This window comes from Lipotes vexillifer, unplaced genomic scaffold (assembly GCF_000442215.2).
Source record: "Lipotes vexillifer unplaced genomic scaffold, Lipotes_vexillifer_v1.1 scaffold179, whole genome shotgun sequence".
NCBI lineage: Eukaryota > Metazoa > Chordata > Mammalia > Artiodactyla > Lipotidae > Lipotes > Lipotes vexillifer.
Window position 1 is genome coordinate 730,843 of NW_006796798.1, and position 20,589 is coordinate 751,431.

Here is a 20,589-nt window from a genome sequence, read left to right on the forward strand (position 1 = left end):
ACATGACTATTTTTGAATTATGGTTTTCTCAGGGTATATGCCCAGTAGTGGGATTGCTGGGTCATATGGTAGTTCTATTTTTAGGTTTTTAAGGAACCTCCATACTGTTCTCCATAGTGACTGTATCAATTTACATTCCCACCAACAGTGCAAGAGCGCTCCCTTTTCTCCACACCCTCTCCAGCATTTATTGTTTCTAGATTTTTTGATGATGGTCATTCTGACTGGTGTGAGGTGATACCTCATTGTAGTTTTGATTTGCGTTTCTCTAATGATTAGTGATGTTGAGCATCCTTTCATGTGTTTGTTGGCAATCTGTATATGTTCTTTGGAGAAATGTCTATTTGGGTCTTCTGCCCATTTTTAGATTTTTTTTTTTTTTTTTGATGTTGAGCTGCATGAGCTGCTTGTATATTTTGGAGATAAATCCTTTGTCAGTTGCTTCATTTGCAAATATTTTCTCCCATTTTGAGGGTTGTCTTTTTGACTTGTTTATGGTTACCTTTGCTGGGCAAAAACTTTTAAGTTTCATTAGGTCCTATTTGTTTATTTTTGTTTTTATTTCCATTTCTCTAGGAGGTGGGTCAAAAAGGATCTTGCTGTGATTCATATCACAGAGTGTTCTGCCTATGTTTTCCTCTAACAGTTTTATAGCGTCTGCCTTACATTTAGGTCTTTAATCCATTTGGAGTTTATTTTTATGTATGATGTTATGGAGTGTTCTAATTTCATTCTTTAACATGTAGCTGACCAGTATTCCCAGCACCACTTATTGAAGAGGCTGTCTTTTCTCCATTGTATATTCTTGCCTCGTTTATCAAAGATGTGGTGACCATATGTGTTTTTCTCTGGGGTTTGTATTCTGTTCCACTGATGTATATTTCTGTTTTTCTGCCAGTACCATTACTGTAGCTCTGTAGTGTAATCTGAAGTCAGGAGCCTGATTCCTCCAACTTCATTTTACTTCCTCAATATTGCTTTGCCTATTTGGGATCTTTTGTGTTTTCATACAAATTGTAAAATTTTTTGTTCTAGTTCTGTGAAAAAATGCCATTGTTAGTTTGATAGGGATTGCATTGAATCTGTAGATTGCTTTCGATAGTATAGTCATTTTCACAATGTGGATTCTTCCAACCCAAGAACATGGTATATCTCTCCATCTGTTTGTTTCATCTTTAATTTCTTTTATCAGTGTTCTATAGTTTCTGCATACAGGTCTTTTGTCTCCTTAGGTAGGTTTATTCCTAGGTATTTTAGTCTTTTTTTGCAATGATAAATGGAGTGTTTCTTTAATTTCTGTTTTAGATTTTTCATCATTAGTTTTTAGGAATGCAAGAGTTTTCTGTGCCTTAACTTTGTATCTTGCTACTTTACCAAATTCATTGATTAGCTTTAGTAGTTTTCTGCTAGCATCTTTAGGATTCTCTATGTAGATTATCATGTCATCTGCAAACAGTCACAGTTTTACTTCTTCTTTTCCGATTTGGTGATTCCTTTTATTTCTTTTTCTTCTCTTGTTTCTGTGGCCAAAACTTCCAAAACTGTGTTGAATAATACTGGTGAGAGTGGGAAACCCAGTGTTTTTCCTGATCTTAGTGGAAATGGTTTCAGTTTTTCAACATTGAGAATGGTGTTGGCTGTGGGTTTGTCATATATGGCCTTTTTATGTTGAGGTAAATTCCCTCTATGCCCACTTTCTGGAGAGTTTTTATCATAAATGGGTGGTGAATTTTGTCAAAAGCTTTTTCTGTGTGTATTGAGATTATCATATGGATTTTATCCTTGAATTTGTTAATATGGTGTATCACAATGATTGATTTGCATATATTGAAGAATCCTTGCATTCCTGGGATAAACCCCACTTGATCATGGTGTATGATCCTTTTTAGGTACTGCTGGATTCTGTTTTCTAGTATTTTGTCGAGGATTTTTGCACCTATGTTCATCAGTGATATTGGTCTGTAGTTTTCCTTTTTTGTGACATCTTTTTCTGGTTTTGGTATCAGAGTGATGGTGGCCTCGTAGAATGAGTTTGGGAGTGTTCCTCCCTCTGCTCTATTTTGGAAGAGTTTGAGAAGGAATGGTGTTAGCTCTTCACTAAATGTTTGATAGATTTGGCCGGGGAATCCATTTGGCCCAGGGCTTTTATTTGTTGGAAGATTTTTTAATCATGGTTTCATTTTCAGTGCTTGTGAGTGGTCTTTTCATATTTTCTATTTCTTCCTGGTTCAGTCTTAGAAGGCTCTGCTTTTCTAAGAATTCATCCATTTCTTCCAGGTTGTCCATTTTATTGGCGTATAGTTGCTTGTAGTAGTCTCTCATGATCCTTTGTGGTTCTGAATTGTCAGTTTTTACTTCTCCTTTTTCATTTCTATATCTGTTGATTTGAGTCCTCTCCCTTTTTTTCTTGAGGAGTCTGGCTAATGGTTTATCAATTTTCTTTATGTTCTAAAGAGCCACCTTTTAGTTTTATTGATCTTTGCTCTCATTTCCTTCATTTCTTTTTCATTTATTTCTTATCTGATCTTTATGATTTCTTTCCTTCTGCTAACTTTGGGGTTTTTTTGTTCTTCTTTCTCTAATTGGTTTAGATGTAAGGTTAGGTTGTATATTGGAGATTTTTCTTGTATCTTGAGGTAGAATTGTATTGTTATATACTCCCCTCTTAGAACTAGTTTTGCGGCATCCCATAGCTTTTGGGTCGTCATGTTTTCATTGTCAGTTGTTTCTAGGTATTTTTTTATTTCCTCTTTGATTTCTTCAGTAATCTGTTGGTTTTTTAATAAGGTATTGTTTACCCTCCATGTGTTTGTGTTTTTTACGTTTTTTCCCCTGTAATTTGTTTCTAATCTCGCAGCCTTATGGTTGGAAAAGATGCTTGATATGATTTCAATTTTCTTAAATTTACCAAGGCTTGATTTTTGACCCAAGATGTGATCTATCCTGGAGAATGTTCCATGTGCACTTGAGAAGAAAGTGTAATCTGCTGTTTTTGGATGGAATGTCCTATAAATATCAATTAAATCTATCTGGTGTACTGTGTTATTTAAAGCTTGTGTTTCCTTATTAATTTTCCATCTGGATGATCTGTCCATTGTTGTAAGTGAGGTGTTAAAGTCCCCACTATTATTGTGCTACTGGCGATTTCCTGTTTTATAGCTGTTAGCATTGGCCCTATGTATTGAGGTGCTCCTATTTTGGGTGCATATATATTTATAATTGTTATATCTTCTTCTTAGATTGATCCCTTTATCATTATGTAGTGTTTTTCCTTGTCCTTTGTAACATTCTTTATTTTAAAGTCTGTTTTATCTGATATGAGTATTGCTACTCCAGCTTTCTTTTGATTTCCATTTGGATGGAATATATTTTTCCATCCTGTCACTTTCAGTCTGTATGTGTCCCTAGGTCTGAAGTGGGTCTCTTGTAGACAGCATATATATGGATCTTGTTTTTATATCCATTCAGCAAGCTTGTGTCTTTTGGTTGGAGCATTTAATTCATTCACATTTAAGGTAATTATTGATATGTATGTTCCTATTACCATTTTCTTAATTGTTTTGGGTTTGTTTTTGTAGTTCCTTTTCTTCTCTTGTGTTTCCCACTTAGAGAAGTTCCTTTAGCATTTGTTGTAGAGCTGGTTTGTTGGTGCTGAATTCTCTTAGCTTTTGCTTGTCTGTAGAACTTTTTATTTCTCTGTCAAATCTGAATGAGATTCTTGCAGGGTAGATTAATCTTGGTTGTAGTTTCTTCCCTTTCATCACTTTAAATATGTCCTGCCACTCCCTTCTGTCTTCTGTAGTTTCTGCTGAGAAATCAGCTGTTAACCTTATGGGAGTTCCCTTGTGTGTTATTTGTCATTTTTCCCCTGTTGCCTTTTTTTTTTTTTTTGCGATACGCGGGCCTCTCACTGTTGTGGCCTCTCCCGTTGCGGAGCAACAGGCTCCGGACGCGCAGGCTCAGCAGCCATGGCTCACGGGCCCAGCCGCTCTGCGGCATGTGGGATCTTCCCGGACCGGGGCACGAACCCGTGTCCCCTGCATCGGCAGGCGGACTCTCAACCACTGCGCCACCAGGGAAGCCCTCCCCTGTTGCTTTTAATAATTTTTCTTTGTCTTTAATTTTTGTCAATTTGATTACTCTTTGTCTCGGTGTGTTTCTCCTTGAGTTTATCCTGCCTTGGACTCTGTGCTTCCTGGACTTGGGTGGCTATTTCCTTTCCCTTGTGAGGGAAGTTTTTGACTATAGTCTCTTGAAATATTTTCTTGTGTCCTCTCTCTCTCTCTTCTACTTCTTTGAACCCCCCCCAATAATGCAAATGTTGGTGCATTTAATGTTGTCCTAGAGGTCTCTTAGGCTGTTTTCATTTCTTTTCCTTCTTTTTTCTTTATTCTACTCCACAGCTGTGAATTCCACCATTCTGTCTTCCAGGTCACTTATCTGTTCTTCTGCCTCAGTAATTCTGCTATTGATTCCTTCAAGGGCATTTTTCATTTCAGTCATTGTATTGTTCATCTCTGTTTGTTTGTTCTTTAATTCTTGTAGGTCTTTGTTAAACATTTCTTGCATTTTCTTAATCTTTGCCTCGATTCTTTTTCCGAGGTCCTGGATCATCTTCACTATCATTATTCTGAATTCTTTTTCTGGAAGGTTGCCTATCTCCACTTCATTTAGTAGGTTTTGTGGGGTTTTATCTTGTTCCTTCATGTGGTACATAGTCCTCTGCCTTTTCATTTTGTCTGTCTTTCTGTGAATGTGGTTTTCGTTCCACAGGCTGAAGGATTGTAGTTCTTCTTGCTTCTGCTCTCTGTGCTCTGGTGGATGAGGCTATCTAAGAGGCTTGTGCAAGCTTCCTGATGGGAGAGAATTGTGGTGGGTAGAACTGGGTGGTGCTCTCCTGGGCAGAACTCAGTAAAACTTTAATCTGCTTGTCTGCTGATGAGTGGGGCTGGGTTCCCTCCCTGTTGGTTGTTTGGCCTGAGGTGACCCAGCACTGGAGCCTACCCGGCTCTTTGGTGGGGCTAATGACAGACTCTGGGAGGGCTCACACCAAGGAGTACTTCCCAGAACTTCTGCTGCCAGTGTCCTTGTCCCCACCATGAGCCACAGCTGCCCCCCGCCTCTGCAGGAGACCCTTCAACACTAGCAGGTAGGTCTGGTTCAGCCTCTCTTGGGTTCACCGCTCCCTCTCCTGCGTCCTGATGTGCACACTACTTTGTGCGTGCCCTCCAAGAGTGGAGTCTCCACTTCCCCCGTCCTGTTGAAGTCCCGCAGTCAAACCGCACTGGCCTTCAAAGTCTGATTCTCTAGGAATTCCTCCTCACTTTGCCGGACCCCCAGGTCGGGCTCAGAACTTTCACTCCAGTTGGTGGACCTCTGTGGTGTAATTGTTCTGCAGTTGGTGAGTCACACATCCATCGGCCATGGGATTTGATTTTATTGTGATTGTGCCCCTCCTACTGTCTCACTGCAGCTTCTCCCTTGTCACTGGATGTGGAGCATCTTTTTTGGTGAGTTCCAGTGTCTTCCTGTCGATGATTGTTCAGCAGCTAGTTGTGTTTCCGGTGCTCTCACAAGAGGGAGTGAACACATGTCCTTCTACTCTGCCATCTTGAACCCTGAGTTTGTGGTTTTTAAGGAGGCAAAGGCCTCAGTTTTATGAATGCTATTATCACCCCTGCATGCTGAACTTTGATTTAACTTGGACTTTGACTTTATGTTGGCAGATATTGAGGCTGGCCTCAAACTTTAGCCATTTGTTTGTCTTGGTGTGTCAAAGATGGAATGCTATAGTTGAGAAGCTTGGGGTTACTTTTGCACTTACACAAGTGGGAGAATAAACAAAGCAGCTGAATTCCTTCATTTTAGGTATGGTTTGTAGTGATTCTATCCAGGCTGTTTCTTCCTGTACCTTTTAAAAACTGAAGTGGTCCATTCAAACCTGAGCTAGAGACACGTTTTATCTACCTGCTATAGATGTCAGCACAAGCCGCATATTTCTTTAGATTGCTTCCTGTTTGCTTTCTCTACTCAACCAATTTTGGCAGTGTGTCTTGGTTCCTAGTTCCTACTAAACTCTTTGGAGGAAATATTCCAGTCTGGGACTTAATCTCTTGGCTGCCCTTGGTAGTTTTCTAGAATGGAGCTCACCAGATTGGTCTGCCCTTTGTGTGGACCACCTAAGAAAGGAGTGGGAGCAGGCTTAAAAGCATGGTCATTTATTTCTTGATGTGTAAGGAAAAAGGAAGAAGAGAGGTGAGACTTTATTCATAATATTTCTCACAGATTAAAGTTGAGATGACAAAGGACCCTTATTTCTTTCCCCCAGTTTCAAATTTGAGATTCACAAAAACTCAAAGTTGCCCCTTTTTTTGAATGTACCATGAAATTATGTAGTTATCATTGAACGAGTATGGGCTTTGGCAGGGATGATATTCAGATATTCATCAGCTGATACACTGGCCAATCCAATGTTAACTGTAAACAACAAGTGTAGACTGGACTGGCACCTGCCTTAACTGAGAGTAGATGCCAGCTTTAAACAACTGGTATGGAACAGACCAGCATTAGCATCTTCATTGACCATTAAGAGTAGTGGCCAGCTGTCAACAACTGATTTGACTAGCCTGGCACCCACATTAACTAATCAGAGTGGGTGCCAGCTGTAATCAACCACTGGGGACACACTTCCATGAACTGACTGAATTTTAGCTTTAGGCTTATGAGTGGGACACAGCTGGAATATATCAGACTCTTTGTGAACTACTAGAGAGTCAAATCACTTAATTTCTTCTAGCCTCAGATTTCTCACCCGCAAAATTCCTAATGCTCACCTCTTTTCTTGAAATTTCATTGGATAAGTGTTGGAGAGCTTTTTCTTATGTTTTGTACTTCTTTGGATCTGAGGTGAATTCCTCAACTTTTTCTTCCAGATTATTAATTTGGATGTTAGCTTTGTTCATTCTATTTTTCAGTCCCTCTATGGAATATTTAATTATGGCGATCATATTTTTAAGTTATAGGAACACATTCTTATTCTTTGATTGCCTAATTTCCCGGAAGTCAATTTGTTTTTTCAGATGTAATCACCCTCAAATCTTTTTAAGAATGCTAGTTAAAAAAATTAAGTCTTTCTTTTTCTTTTTCTTTCTTTCTTTTTATATCAATTTGAAATCTTTGGATTATTTGTTTATTTGGGTCCATATCTTTTAAGCTATTTGTTTTTGTCAAATGGCTGGTGATCCTTGAATACCCGTTTATGTTTTTGAATGAAAGAATATGTTTATAGTAGTAACTGAGTTAGGCTTCCTTTGAAGTTAAGTAACTCTGTTGAACTGAAACAGTGCTGACCCTATAAGAAGCAGGGTTCTGTGTAAGGGTGGGGCCTGTTGACAGTCAGGCTTCTCATAATGGACTATGTGTATGAAGTAAGGGAACCAAGATTTAGATCTCAATAATTGCCAGATAATGGGGTCTTTAAGAAAGAATGTTTTGTTTGCTTTTTATTTATTAATTTTTAACAACCTTTGAGAGAGACTACCACTTGTGTAGTTTTAAAAACATATTTATTTATTTATACTTATTTTTTTCCAATATTTTACTTAGCATTTCTTTCTTTCTTATTTTTTAAAATTTTTATTGGAGTTTAGTTGCTTTACAATATTGTGTTAGTTTCTACTGCACAGTAAAGTCAATCAGCAGTATGTATATACATATCCCCTCTCTTTTGGATTTCCTTCCCATTTAGGTCACCACAGAGCACTGAGTAGAGTTCCCTGTGCTATACAATAGGTTCTCATTAGTTATCTATTTTATACCTAGTATCAATAGTGAGTGTATATATGTTAATCCCAATCTCCCAATTCGTGCCTGGTCTTAGTTGCGGCACGAGGGATCTTAGTTGTGGCATGTGGACTCTTAGTTGCAGCATGTGGGCTTCTCAGTTGGGGCATGCGGACTCTTTAGTTGTGGCATGTGAACTCTTAGTTGTGGTATGCATGTGGGATCTAGTTCCCCGACCAGGGATCGAACTCAGGCCCCCTGCATTGGGAACATGGAGTCTTATCCACTGGACCACCAGGGAAGTCCCTTGCTTTTTAAAAGTGTTTTCGTTAAGTCTATTTCTTCAGTTTAACTGAGATATAATTGACATATAGCACCTTATAAGTTTAAAGTGTACAGCATAATGACTTGACACATATATTGTCAGTTGATTACCACAATAAGCTTAGTTAACATCCATTATCTCCTTTAGATACAAAAAGAAAAAAAGAAAACAGATTTTTACTTTTGATGCAAAATGTTAGGATCTACTCTGTCAGCAACTTTCAAATATAGCATGCAACAGCTTTCGCTGTAGTCATCATGTTTTATATTACATCCTCAGTACTTATTTATCTTATAAGCTAAAAGTTTAAACCTTCTGACCACCTTCATTCAATTCCCCCTCCCCCCACCTCCCATCTCTGAAAGGCACAAATCTGATGTCTTTTTCTATAAATTTGGTTTTTCTGTTTTCTTAGATTCCATATGTAAGTGAGGTCATACAGTATTTGTCTTTCTCTGTTTGCTTTTGACTTTTGTTTCCCATCTACACTACCCTTCAAGTTCACATTTAGTTCTAGAGTTTATTCTACTTTTCTTTACTGTCTTAGTGCCCTTGATAGCAAGGGCTATCTTGTCCCGTCACATCTCTCCCTTTTATTAATCATTTCTTGGAACTTCCACCTGGGGTGAAGGCAGCACTAACTGCTCTGTTTATGGGGGAGAGGAACCAGTCAGGCCAATAGTACATTAGATAATCCTTTAATTAATTAACGTGATGACTGCTCTGAGCCTGCTGTGCTCTCCGCAGTGGCTGACCTGCAGATTCTCTAGAGCAACCCCTCTGAATCCTTACCAGCCTTCTTCAGTGTGTGAGTGTATGTTGCAATCCTTTGCTTTAGTTTCTCAGGCAATTCAGCCCTAGTTTCTTTCCATTTGCCAGAAATACTTTAGTCAATGTGATATTCTTTGGGGGCTTTTTTGTTTTCAGCTCTGTTGTGGAACTTTTTTTAAAAAAAATTTTACTGTCATTTCAATGGGGTTGTGAGAGGGAGAGGAATTAAGTATGTCCACTGTACTCCCCATCTTGAACTGGAAGTGCTTATTAATATGTGTTTATAAGTGCCTTATAAACCATGCAGTTTTATTCAAAGTTAACAAGTGAATTTCCCTGTCTTCTTCTTACCCTTATCCTCCTCTGTCTCTAACACATCCAACCTCTGGAAATTTTCTAGTCCTATGCTTTTTAGAAAGAGGATGAGATAACATGGTATTGATGGCATTTTAGACAATGTAACGAGAGGAAGTGAAATATTGAGACAGGGTGAGGAAAGCCATAGCAGAGGAGGGGTACTATGACCAAGAAAGGCCATATGTCTAGCTAGGTGCCTGCCTCTGGGGTCAGGGGCTCTAAGCCATTTGCATTTTTCATCATTTCTTACCTCCCTTTATCCTGGACACACAGATTCTCCATGTACCAAGTTTCCGGGTACCTCCACTGGCTTCATGGGCAGTACTGAAATGTATCTGCTGCCATCACTGTTGGTACATGTGGATTATTTATTGATAACAGTCTGCCTGCATGTGTATTCTTTTCTATAGGCGAAGTTCTAGGTACAGAATGGATGCTTATCACATATGTTTAGGAAAAATATTTTTATTTGTACTATGGATGTATTAAAAAATAATTGTAGAATATTTAAAATATACAAACAAGAAAAAAAAAAAGCAAAATAAAAAATCAGCCAGAGAGGTATTTTCAGATTTTGAGTATGTACTTTTTCTATACATTCACAGACTTTCATGCACTTCTGTTCATCCTAATAGGTACGTTCTGTAAATGGTTTTGGTTTCTGTTATACCCTTACAAATATCCTGATAGGCTATAACACATCTGCCTCTTTTCTCCTCTTCTGGTGCCCTTTCTTCCTTCTCTATCTTTCTATACACACGGATGTTACATAGAAAGCTAAATGTGAGTAAATATATGTATCTTTGAAAAATAAGAGATAATTTGCTGCATTTCAAACATTTGTTTGGAGTAGGGTTCTATATATTGTCCTACAAATCTGTACATAAATTATTTTGTCACCACTAAATTCATCAGTTAGGATAGAACATTTGTTTATTTGGATGAATGTGTGCCAACATGGTACTGAAAAAAGGCATTATTTATGCTGTTCCTTCCTGGGCCTGCCCATCTGGTAGGGGTTGCTTTCCAGGTAAGTTCACTGGTGCAAAGCTTAAGTGATTCTTCAATAATTATTAGGTCATCACACAGTGTCCCAGACAGTATGGGACCCATGGTAGACCCTTCCTCTTAATCTCTCCTTTATTTAATCAATTATTTTTTGTTCTGTCTCCTCTATGCCTCTTGGTTACACCCCTCTTCCCCATTGCTACTTGCTTTCTTTTAGTTCCAGAACTCACCGCCTCTTAAATTCTCCTTCCCTCCCCTCCCCTCTCCTACAGTCTCTTTGGCACATTGCTCCAGCATGGTCTTTTAAACTTCCGACCACACCATTCCATTTCTTGAGAGATAGCATGAGCTCTGAAATCAAACAGACTAGGTTTGAACCCCGACTCCACTGCTTACCAGTTGTGTGACCTTGGGAGATAGCTAAGCTTTGCATACCTTTTTTCATCATTTGTAAAATGGGAACAGTAAGGGTGTCTATCTCAGGGTTGTTGTAAATATTAAATGTGTTTATGAACATCGAATGCTTAGAACATTTGTACTGGGCACACTGTATGTGTTCAATAAATTTTAACAATTATTTAAAATTTTTTATTTTCCTCTTACCTTCTACAGAATTATTTCTGAACATCCTGCATGGCATAAAAAAAACCTTTTTAGGTAATTTTACCTCTGACTACTTCCCCAGTTTTATCCCTTGTTTCTTCTTCATTTGTATCTTATTCTTTGACCAAAATGAAGCACAAATAATTCTTTAAATGTGCCATGACCTTCATGTACTGTTGCACGCACTGTTCCCTCTGCTTGAGTGCATACCTGACTGCTGGCATGAGCAGAGACCAACAGAGGACACCGATCCAGGCTTCCTAACTTCCAGGCTGGATCTCTTCCTACTGCAGCATACTGCCTCTTTCATCGTCATCCTTTATGCTACTCTTCTAAGTGTGTTATGTGAGCATGGTAGAGATAGTAAGGGGCTGGGAGTCGGGTGTGGCAAAGGAAACCCCCCAAAGAAGTTTTTAGTACCTATGAACAATCTATTCTCTTATTAACTATTTGGAACAACATGGATAATATGTCTTTTACCTGGGGGCATTTGGACATAGCTCCATGCTTTTAAGGATGACTACTATCATGAGAGGTATTGATATGGATTGATAATGGTATTAAGATGGATATTATAGCTAAGTGTTTGTATTTCACATGGCAAGGGAGCAGCTGGGCCCCTGTTATCTTCCTTCGATTCTGCTATGTGGGCCTCTGCCTTGAGGTGCCCTAAACCAGCTGAGCAGATCTGTATTGGCTTTGGATCTTTCTCAAGGTGCCTGCTCTTCCTTTCATTAGTGTGGATAAGCAGAGTTTGATTGTAAAGTATGCCCGGGCCAAATACAAGGGCTTTTAAAATTGTCTGCTGTTTTAGATTATCCAGGCCACTGATCCCCCTTCCTTACCATGGATAATTGAGAATGGACCAAGCTAAAGAGTGCCAAGCAGAACCAATTGACAAAATAAATGAGATTTTAAAAATCCTTTATGTTTTGATAATAGAAAAAAAAAACAAGCTAGATATTCTTCTTTTTTAATCTAAAAGAGCCTATTTTATATTTTGTAACAGTAAATATATTTGGTTTTAAATTGATTCAAAATAGGAGACTATTTCCTATGATGCACTAGTTTAAAATGCATACTGACCACAGCATGTACTTAACGGAGTTAGGGGAAAAATTGAAAATATAGGCAAGAGGTTGGACAGTTCCAGATTCAATGTCAAATTCTCTTATAACCATGTTTATGTTTCAACTAGGTAGCAAGGAGTGGGTGGGAATTACTTCAAATTCTGAAAATCTCTCTCTTGAAAGTGGAGGCTATAATTCTTTGTCCCTAGTGAGCAATAACCATGTGGAGAAGGGCATTTCTTGAATGTTTGTGTAAGATTAACAGGATTCTGATTTCTGGAAATATATAATCTCACCTCCTTCTCATTTTCATCCTTTCCTTTTTCCCAGTGCATCCCTGCATGCAGGGAGAAATGCATTTACATGTTACTTGACTGGGAATTTAGAGGACATGTTCTCAAAGGAGCAATGTTGTAAATAGGGATTGGTGTCACTGAATGACTTTCAGGTGTACAATGAGATAAATAGGTTTTGGGAGTTGGCCTGGGAATTCAGAACATAATGTAAGAGGCAATGGTGAGTTTCTGGGCAGGTGACTCATAAACAAGGTTTTTGAAACGTTATCCATTTTTATGTTGGGAATTGCCAAGCTAAGGCTTAAAGTCTCCCATAGCTCCCGTGAATAATCATTTAAATACAGGCTTTGAGACTTGGGGAAAAGAGTGCATCATTTAAAGACAATATTCTTCCTTTGGAGTCATTGTAGTCCTTCATACAGATGCATACTTGGGGATCTTTGAAACAGCAACATTTTCTCTTGATGGTCCATTCCTTCATATATCTTATAAATTATCATCCAGGTCTAGGTGGCAGGCACAGGTTAAGGATGCACGACAGCCACTCAGCACCAGAGTGCACTAAGGCTAAGAGACTAAGGTTCTTTCGAAAGGTGAAATATTACAAAGTGGCTTTGGCCATTGCTTATTGTGCTTGTGTGAAGAACAAGACATGGGGATGGAGATGGTAAGGGCTCTAGTGTATCCTCTGGTTCTTTGTAGTGCCAAGAACTTGGCAAACGTAGGCACATAATACTTTCTTGTTGCCCAGTTGATTTGATGAAGGGAAAACGGAAGAGTTCTCAGCATAGAAACTATATAGCTGGGCCAAACATCCTCCAGGGTCATCTCAATACACTCTCTGTGGCTCAAAGAAAGACCAGGCACAACTATACTAAACCTATGATACAGTTGGCTTGTTGTTAGATGATGACTTTTCTCTTGTTAGAGATTTCTTTTCTCCAAGAAATAATTGGAGAGAAATTATGCAAGAACATTCAGAGAAGTTCTGTCTCCATGTTGTACCTGGAGACCTGGGTCCCCTGGCATGAATTAGTAATTAAAGTTAAATTGAATAGATATTTATTTGAATTATTACTATGTAGTTCTTCCCAATTAGGTATTTGTTTACTGTGGGTACTAGAGTCTGGAGGTGTAAAAGGTAAATAGAATGATCATTTGAATCCAACATTCTAGTGAGGTCGAGCGTCATATAAATGACTATGATATCATGTGATAGCAGTAGAAGAAACAAAATGATGTTGGAGTATAGGTGGGAAGAGTGGGGAATACAAGAATAAAACTGGGGAAGATGGTATGCCATCTAAATTGAGCTTTTAAGGGGAAGTTTGTTTTGTTTTGTTTTTCAGGGAAAGACATAAGGAAGGGCATATTAGCAGAGAAAATATTTTGAGTCAAGGATCAGAAGTATGAATGCTTATGTTATATTTGGGGAATAATATAGTCACGTTTAGCAAAGTAGGTAAGGGGTTTAGAATTCTAATACTTTAGAATGTATTAGAATCACCTGGAGTTCTTGTTACAGTGTAGTTTTGGGGGCCTAGTACCAGGTTATATAATAGTGGTATTTACAGATGGGGCCCAGGAATTTACATTTTTTAGTGAGTTCTCTGTGTGATTATGTTGTGGATGGCTCATGCCTTGAGAAATTCTGCCACAGGCTCTGTTTTCTGATAACAGGGTGAATGGTAGGACCTGAAGCCAGAGAGGTAGATAGGTCCATGTCTTGATGCACATAAGGTACCAGGCTAAGGAGGTGGTGTTAGGATCATGTGCTCTAGGTTCTTGGGACCTACAACATATTCTTAAGCACAGGGAGTATTATGATCAAGTCTGTATATTAGAAGAGTTTTGACTGCAGTGTGGAGGATGAACTGAAGGAAGGAGGCGTGGAAGCAAAGGAACAGTTGTTAGGCTATTGCAATAGATGAGGTAGATGATGATGAAGTCCTGAGTTTGGGTGGAGGGGACAGAATGGAGAAAAAGCAGAAAGAGACATCACTGAGGGAGAACCAAAAGCATATGTTCCTAAGTACGATGTAGGGCATGAAGGAAGTAGGAGGAAGACTAAGGTGACTCTTGTGATAACAGTTTAGGTAACTTTCTGGCTGATGATGCTATGAATAGAAATAAAATACACTGGGGAAGGAGCAGGTTTGGAATTTGTCTGGAAGATATATAATAGGTTCAATTTGGATTTGAGAGTCCCTTAGTGTATTTAAAGGGAAATGCCTGGGAAGTCACTGGAGATTGATACTTCCATTTCGGATTCTATTTGCTCTTAGTTATCAGTGTGTAACTGATAGTTCAAGTCATAAAGGAAGAGAATTCTTGAAATAGGGTTATAGAGGGAAACAGAAAAGGAGCAGGTTGCAAAGTCTGGATTATGTGCTGTGGAAGAAATTAAAAGACTCAGAAGAGCCCATAAGAACATGACATTCTTCCAGAATATGAGGATGACTAGAAAGAACATGAGGAAACTTCCAGTCCAGTGGTGTTAAAACATTTTTTTAATGCAGCAGAACTCGGTTTTCAAGGAAACTCTAACTCAGGACTTTAATAAAGCAGATACAGATGGAGCATCTCTGGTTGAAGAGAAGAGTGGGAGAACATGTGCCTATCCACCCAGTGTTCCCTTCTTTACTGCTTCTTCCCCTCTTGTCAACTCCTGACTCCTCTCCAGGGAACATGGTTTTTAAAACATAGATGTGTGTCCTTTATTTTATAGAGGCTGGATGATGGATTACATGATCAATGTCATGAAACTCATTAGTGATTGAGGGGGAACACAATGTGATAAAACCCACAAGAAACACAGCAACAAAAGGGAACCAGTCCAGTGGTGAAGACAGTACATTGTTTCAAGGAATGGGGGGTTAACATTCTGAGTTATAATATTATGGGAAGGAGTTGCAGAGGTGGTAGATTTTGAGAGGCTAAGAAAACATTCAGGGGACTTCCCTGGAGGCACAGTGGTTAAGAATCCGCCTGTCAATGCAGGGGACACGGGTTCAAGCCCTGGTCCGGGAAGATCCCACATGCCTTGGAGCAACTAAGCCCGTGTGCCACAACTACTGAGCCTACGCTCTAGAGCCCACGAGCCACAACCACTGAGCCCGCGTGCCACAACTACTGAAGCCTGCGTGCCTAGAGCCCGTGCTCCACAACAAGAGAAGCAGCAACTAGAGAAAGCCCATGCACAGCAACAAAGACCCAATGCAGCCACAAATAAATAAATAAGTAAATATATTTTTTTAAAAAAGCAAGCATTCAGGGATTCAGTTTCTTTAGCTCTGCCCATCATAGACATTGCATCACACTTATAGCCCAGACCCCATCCAAATTCCAGTAGAAGTGAAACTTTAATGATGGGATGAGAAGTGAAGGGCAGTAGTAGCTTTCCTTTCATGAAGGATGGTCTTTGGGAGGACAACCTAGTTGGGAGGCGAAATCTTGATAACTTGCCTTAAAGTTCTATTTGCAAGGCAAGTATGCTTTTCTTATTAGAATGCATGTTTATTTAAGAAGACTCTTTTGGAAGGTTGCTGATGGAACACCCCTTTATACTGCCAACTGGCATATAGTAGAAACTATTTGTAGCAGCTACAATCATTCTTTCACATGAAAGCTCTAGAATACTCTGTATTCAGGGAGTTGTTTTGCAGTATCAGTTGAAATCTGCCAAGACTGAAGACTGACCCAGTGTTTCCTAGGGGACCTTGAGGAAAGTCAATTTGTTTATGAGTCAAAGGAAGCTCAAATTATTCTAAATGACACTTGCTGCTATCGGAAATTTCTGTTCTGGAATTAGCAAGCTGCTACAAGTTCCAAGCTGCTGTCTTTTCTTAGAAAGACACTTATGGGATATAAATCCTTGTAAGTGCATTTTATTGTACCAATTGTTTTGTTTAGAAAAAGCCTATTAGTTTGTTATTTAAAGTGGTCTATTTAATACTGTTAGTAAATTGTAAAATTGGAGACTGGGTATTGTTATTTTGGATGTTTTTATAGTTCTGATTGTCTAAGTTACTTGGCCTTGGCTCATTTGCTTGGCCTTTGTTTTAATGGCTTGGGAAAAATTCCCCACTACACAGAGTTGATATAGTGGCTCTACATATATGTGATACAAATATGGAAAATATTTGAATATGTTAACTAGCAGTATTTGAATGATTGGATCAGGTCTATGTAACCAAAGTGAAGCAGACTAACTGAAAATTTTAGAGGAATTAGAAAGTTCAAGTAAAAATACAATTTCTTACAAAAAAAGTTTAACTTATTACATTTATTATTTTGAGTATAATTATAACTGTGTAATAACTATCCAGAAAAAGGACTAGAAGATTGTACTGCAGAATAGTAATACAGAGAAGTGATATAATGTGCTAGTTACTGGCACCAGTGCCTCTACACTTCACTGGCTTAGGAAAAACAAGCATTCAAATTAGACTTTCACAAGCAATGTAGTCTTGTTTTTGTTACTTAACCTTTTAAGACTTACTTCCCTCAGGTGAGTAATATCTACCTTTTGGAGGTTATTGGGAAGAGTACATGAAATAATTTAGGCAATCTCTTAGCACAGGGCCTGACATTTTTTTTTTTTTTTGCGGTACACGGGCCTCTCACTGTTGTGGCCTCTCCTGTTGCGGAGCACAGGCTCCGGATGCGCAGGCTCAGCGGCCATGGCTCACGGGCCCAGCCGCTCCGCGGCACGTGGGATCTTCCTGGACCTGGGGCACGAACCCGTGTCCCCTGCATCGGCAGGCGGACTCTCAACCACTGCGCCACCAGGGAAGCCCAGGGCCTGACATTTTTTAAAGAACTCATTAAATGTTAGTCCTTATCATCATTGTTAGTCCTTATCATCATTCATTACCATCACCATCACCATCAGATGATGTGTTAGTCTGGGTCCTCCAAGAAGCAGATGCCAGGATGGTATCGAACATGCAAGAAATTTATTAGGTGAAACACCCATGAGAGAAACTGGAGTGGGAGCCAGGAGAGGCTGGGATGCAGGTCTGATGAGTGAAGGAGGAAGGGAAGAAAGAAAGAAGTTTGAGTGAAGCATTTAGACGTAAGTGAAGTTCAAAGAAATTTCACCAGGTCTTTGGGGAGTCCTTGATGCAAGGTCTCCTGTCAGAGGAGTCCCACATCTTCCAGGTCCAGGATTGTCATAACCTTGCCATGCTCATCATTGGCTGGGACCAACCCTGGGAAGTGGGCCTTAGTGCCAACTCCAGCACATGTGATGGATTTCAGGGCTCAGTAGCTGGGGCCCTCAGTCAATTACACTCCTTGGAGTTGCGGGTTTTCAAAATGTGCTATTATGGCAGTCACAGTTGTGAGTGATTTAAACAATCTTCCCATTTTGGGGGTATTTTATTAATATTTTATATTTAACCTGCATTACTGTAACATTTGGTAGAAGAGGTAAAATAAAGAATTTAAAATATTTCCTTTTTCTTGGGTAACCTGAACTCTTTTAGACTTACCCAAATCTCACAGTAATTCCAAGCTTTGACTTTGCTTGAATATTTCGGTACAGTTATGTTATTACTTCACCTGGATCTTTCCATGAAAAGTTTTATTTTTCTGCTTCAACTTTAATTTCTATTTAGAAAACTGATTTGATTAAAGAGTGAAAGTTTAAGTGTTTGTAATAGGATTCAATTAAAATAGGTCATTCTTGGGGCTCTGAAAATGGTAACTGGCCTTGAGCAAATTGGAAGAAAAGTTGTAAAATTCAATTGGATGCATCACAACATTTAACATCTTTAAGGAGGACGTTTTGCCTAATTGATTCAATTTAGAAATATTTAGTGTAGGTCATCAGCTTAAGCACCTAAAAAAATGTGTTTGTGTTTTTCTCCCTTTAGTTATAGCTAGGCTCAGGACACCTGGACTCTATTAAATAAACAATTTGTGATGGGACCTTGAAGAAAGTCAATTAGTTTCTGTGACTTTACCGGTAGGTTAAAAAGGAGATTGTAATATTGGTGAATAATGTACTTAGAGATGTTTGCATAAAAGATGCTTTGTCATTGTAAAGTATTATTGAATATTTATGGTCTACCAGACTGAGCCAAATGGCCCAGAGGAAAAAACAGTCAGATTTATGTAAACCTTGTTCAGTGTCCCAGATACTTCAGGATGGGTGCTCTATATGTGAATGAATAAATAAATGGTATAAACATTATTTTAAATTTTGAAAGTACATCAGTAGTATCTGGGGTGTTAGTCAGTGTGCCTGACCTTTGACACTGAATGAAATGTCTTCCTCCAGGTAACTATTTCAATTTCATAAATATTTTTAAAGCCAGAGGAATTGATGCAAGTAATGTTTTCTCAGAATTTTGTGTCTGCAAATAAAGGTAAATTATATCTTTACCTAAAACCTACAAGAAATGATTGTCTCTCACCCACAGAGTTGCTCTGAGAATTCACAGACTGAAATTGCATATCTTATACTTCTTTTCTTTCCTTTCTTTTAAAAAGGGTTTGACTCACTGTCTGCACAGTATTGTCACTTTATTGTGATAAATCTGAGCCTTAAAGAAAAAAAAAATTAGCTGTAAACACTGCCCAAGGACTTAATGGATCTTACTGAGCCACGCAATGCAGATGTATTGGGACATAAATAGGTAATAGGAGATAAGAGGCACAGAAGCAATTTATTTGGATTGGGTCACTGCTTAATCCAAATGGGTTCAGCACAAGAATTCATGAAACGTGGCAGTGGGCCAAGAGGAACTTGCTGTGACATTTCAGACTCCCCTACCTCTTTTAATTAACCATTTCAAGTATAACAAAACTTAGATTATGTAAAGATTCAGTAAGACCCGTCAGTACCAAGTGTAGACCTGTCTGTGGGGGATGGATGGTTCTGCTCGCCTAAGGCAACGGACTATGACTCAATTTTACCTCAAGTTGGGCTTTTAATTTCTATGATACATTGATTCTGAACTGCATTTTTCTAAAAGACAAAAACCACAGCAGAGTTACCTTATGACACAGCCTGTCATTAAATGCACTTGGAAATATTGCATGGAGCTAAATATACATTTGCAAGTTTAATGAGATATTTGAAAACATAAAAATCACATAGAAAGAACTTGCTATCATGGGAATGACGGGAATAATAGCAATAGCAATAATAATGTGCCTTTTTAAAACAAATACTGTTTGCCACCATGCCAGACATTTAACACGTTTCCTATATAATCTTTCCCTTTTAAAAAATAAGGACAGAGTACAGCCCCAGCGGGCTTGGCCCCGGGCCGGGAGACCAGAGACCCGAGACCTGGCTTGAGCCAGGAACAAGCCATGCTGGTAGGAAAGAAGACCGCAACTCCTCAGGCAGCTGGACCCCATCTTGAGAGGATACACCTGTGACCTGAGGCTTCCTGCCAAAACTACTAGCCAAGACCGGGGTCTGGAGGAGGAAGTGGTTATGGAGCTGCTGGGGCTGTGGACGTTCCTCAGCAAGGCTCGGCTTTGCCCCCTTAACTCCTTGACCTTGCTGAGGAAGAAGAGATAACCAGTTCCCAGGAACCTGTTACGTTCAAGGATGTGGCCGTGGACTTCACCAAGGAGGAGTGGGGGCAGCTGGACCCTGCACAAAGGGCCCTGTACAAAGAGGTGATGCTGGAGATCTATGGCAACCTGGTCTTAGTGGGAAAGAAACCTTATGACTGTGCCGAGTGTGGCAAGAGCTTCAGTCAGAGCACAGACCTTCACATCCACCAGAGAGTCCACACAAGAAAGAAACCTTTTGTGTGCGATACATGCGGCAAAGGCTTCAGTTATAACACGAATCTTTGCGTGCATCAGAGGGTCCACACAGGAGAGAAACCTTTTAAGTGTGAGGAGTGTGGCAAGGGCTTCCATCAGAGCCCCAACCTTCGCATCCACTGGAGAGTCCACACTGGAGCAAAACCGTACAGATGTGAGGAGTGTTGTGAGAGCTTCAGACAGAACGTAGACCTCCAAGAGCATCAGAGGGTCCACACAAGAGAAACCATTTCAATGTGAAACCCTTAAAGTACAAGCTTCCGTGCTCATCAGAAAGTCCACACAGGAGAGAAACCTGTAGGTGTGAGGAGAGTGGGAAGGATTTCGATCACAGTGAATCTTCACGTTCTCCAGAGAATGAAACTGCAAATGTGATGGGTGTGTGATAAGGGTTTCTTCAGTTAGAGCTTAGATCTTCGAGTTTATCTAAGAATTAATACAGGAGAAAACCCATTTATATGTGCTAAGTGTAGTAAGGGCTTTGGAAAGAGCACTAACCTTGAGTTCCATAAGTCCTCACAGGAGAGCAATGTTACAAATGTACAAGTGTGGTAAAGGGTCTCTTTAGAACACAGAGCTTCTC

The 20,589-nt window shown here is 39.4% G+C and overlaps 1 protein-coding gene across 1 annotated transcript in view; it reads left to right on the forward strand.

The window, feature by feature from the left end:
• LOC103080365 (protein krueppel-like) overlaps positions 1-20,246 on the forward strand; it is a 28,633-nt gene extending 8,387 nt beyond the window's left edge. Inside the window, exon 3 of the mRNA XM_007469000.1 lies at positions 19,740-20,246. Within this exon, the coding sequence (XP_007469062.1) occupies positions 19,740-20,246 (507 nt within the window). The remainder of the gene's footprint in view (positions 1-19,739) is intronic.
• The last annotated feature ends 343 nt before the right edge of the window (positions 20,247-20,589 follow it).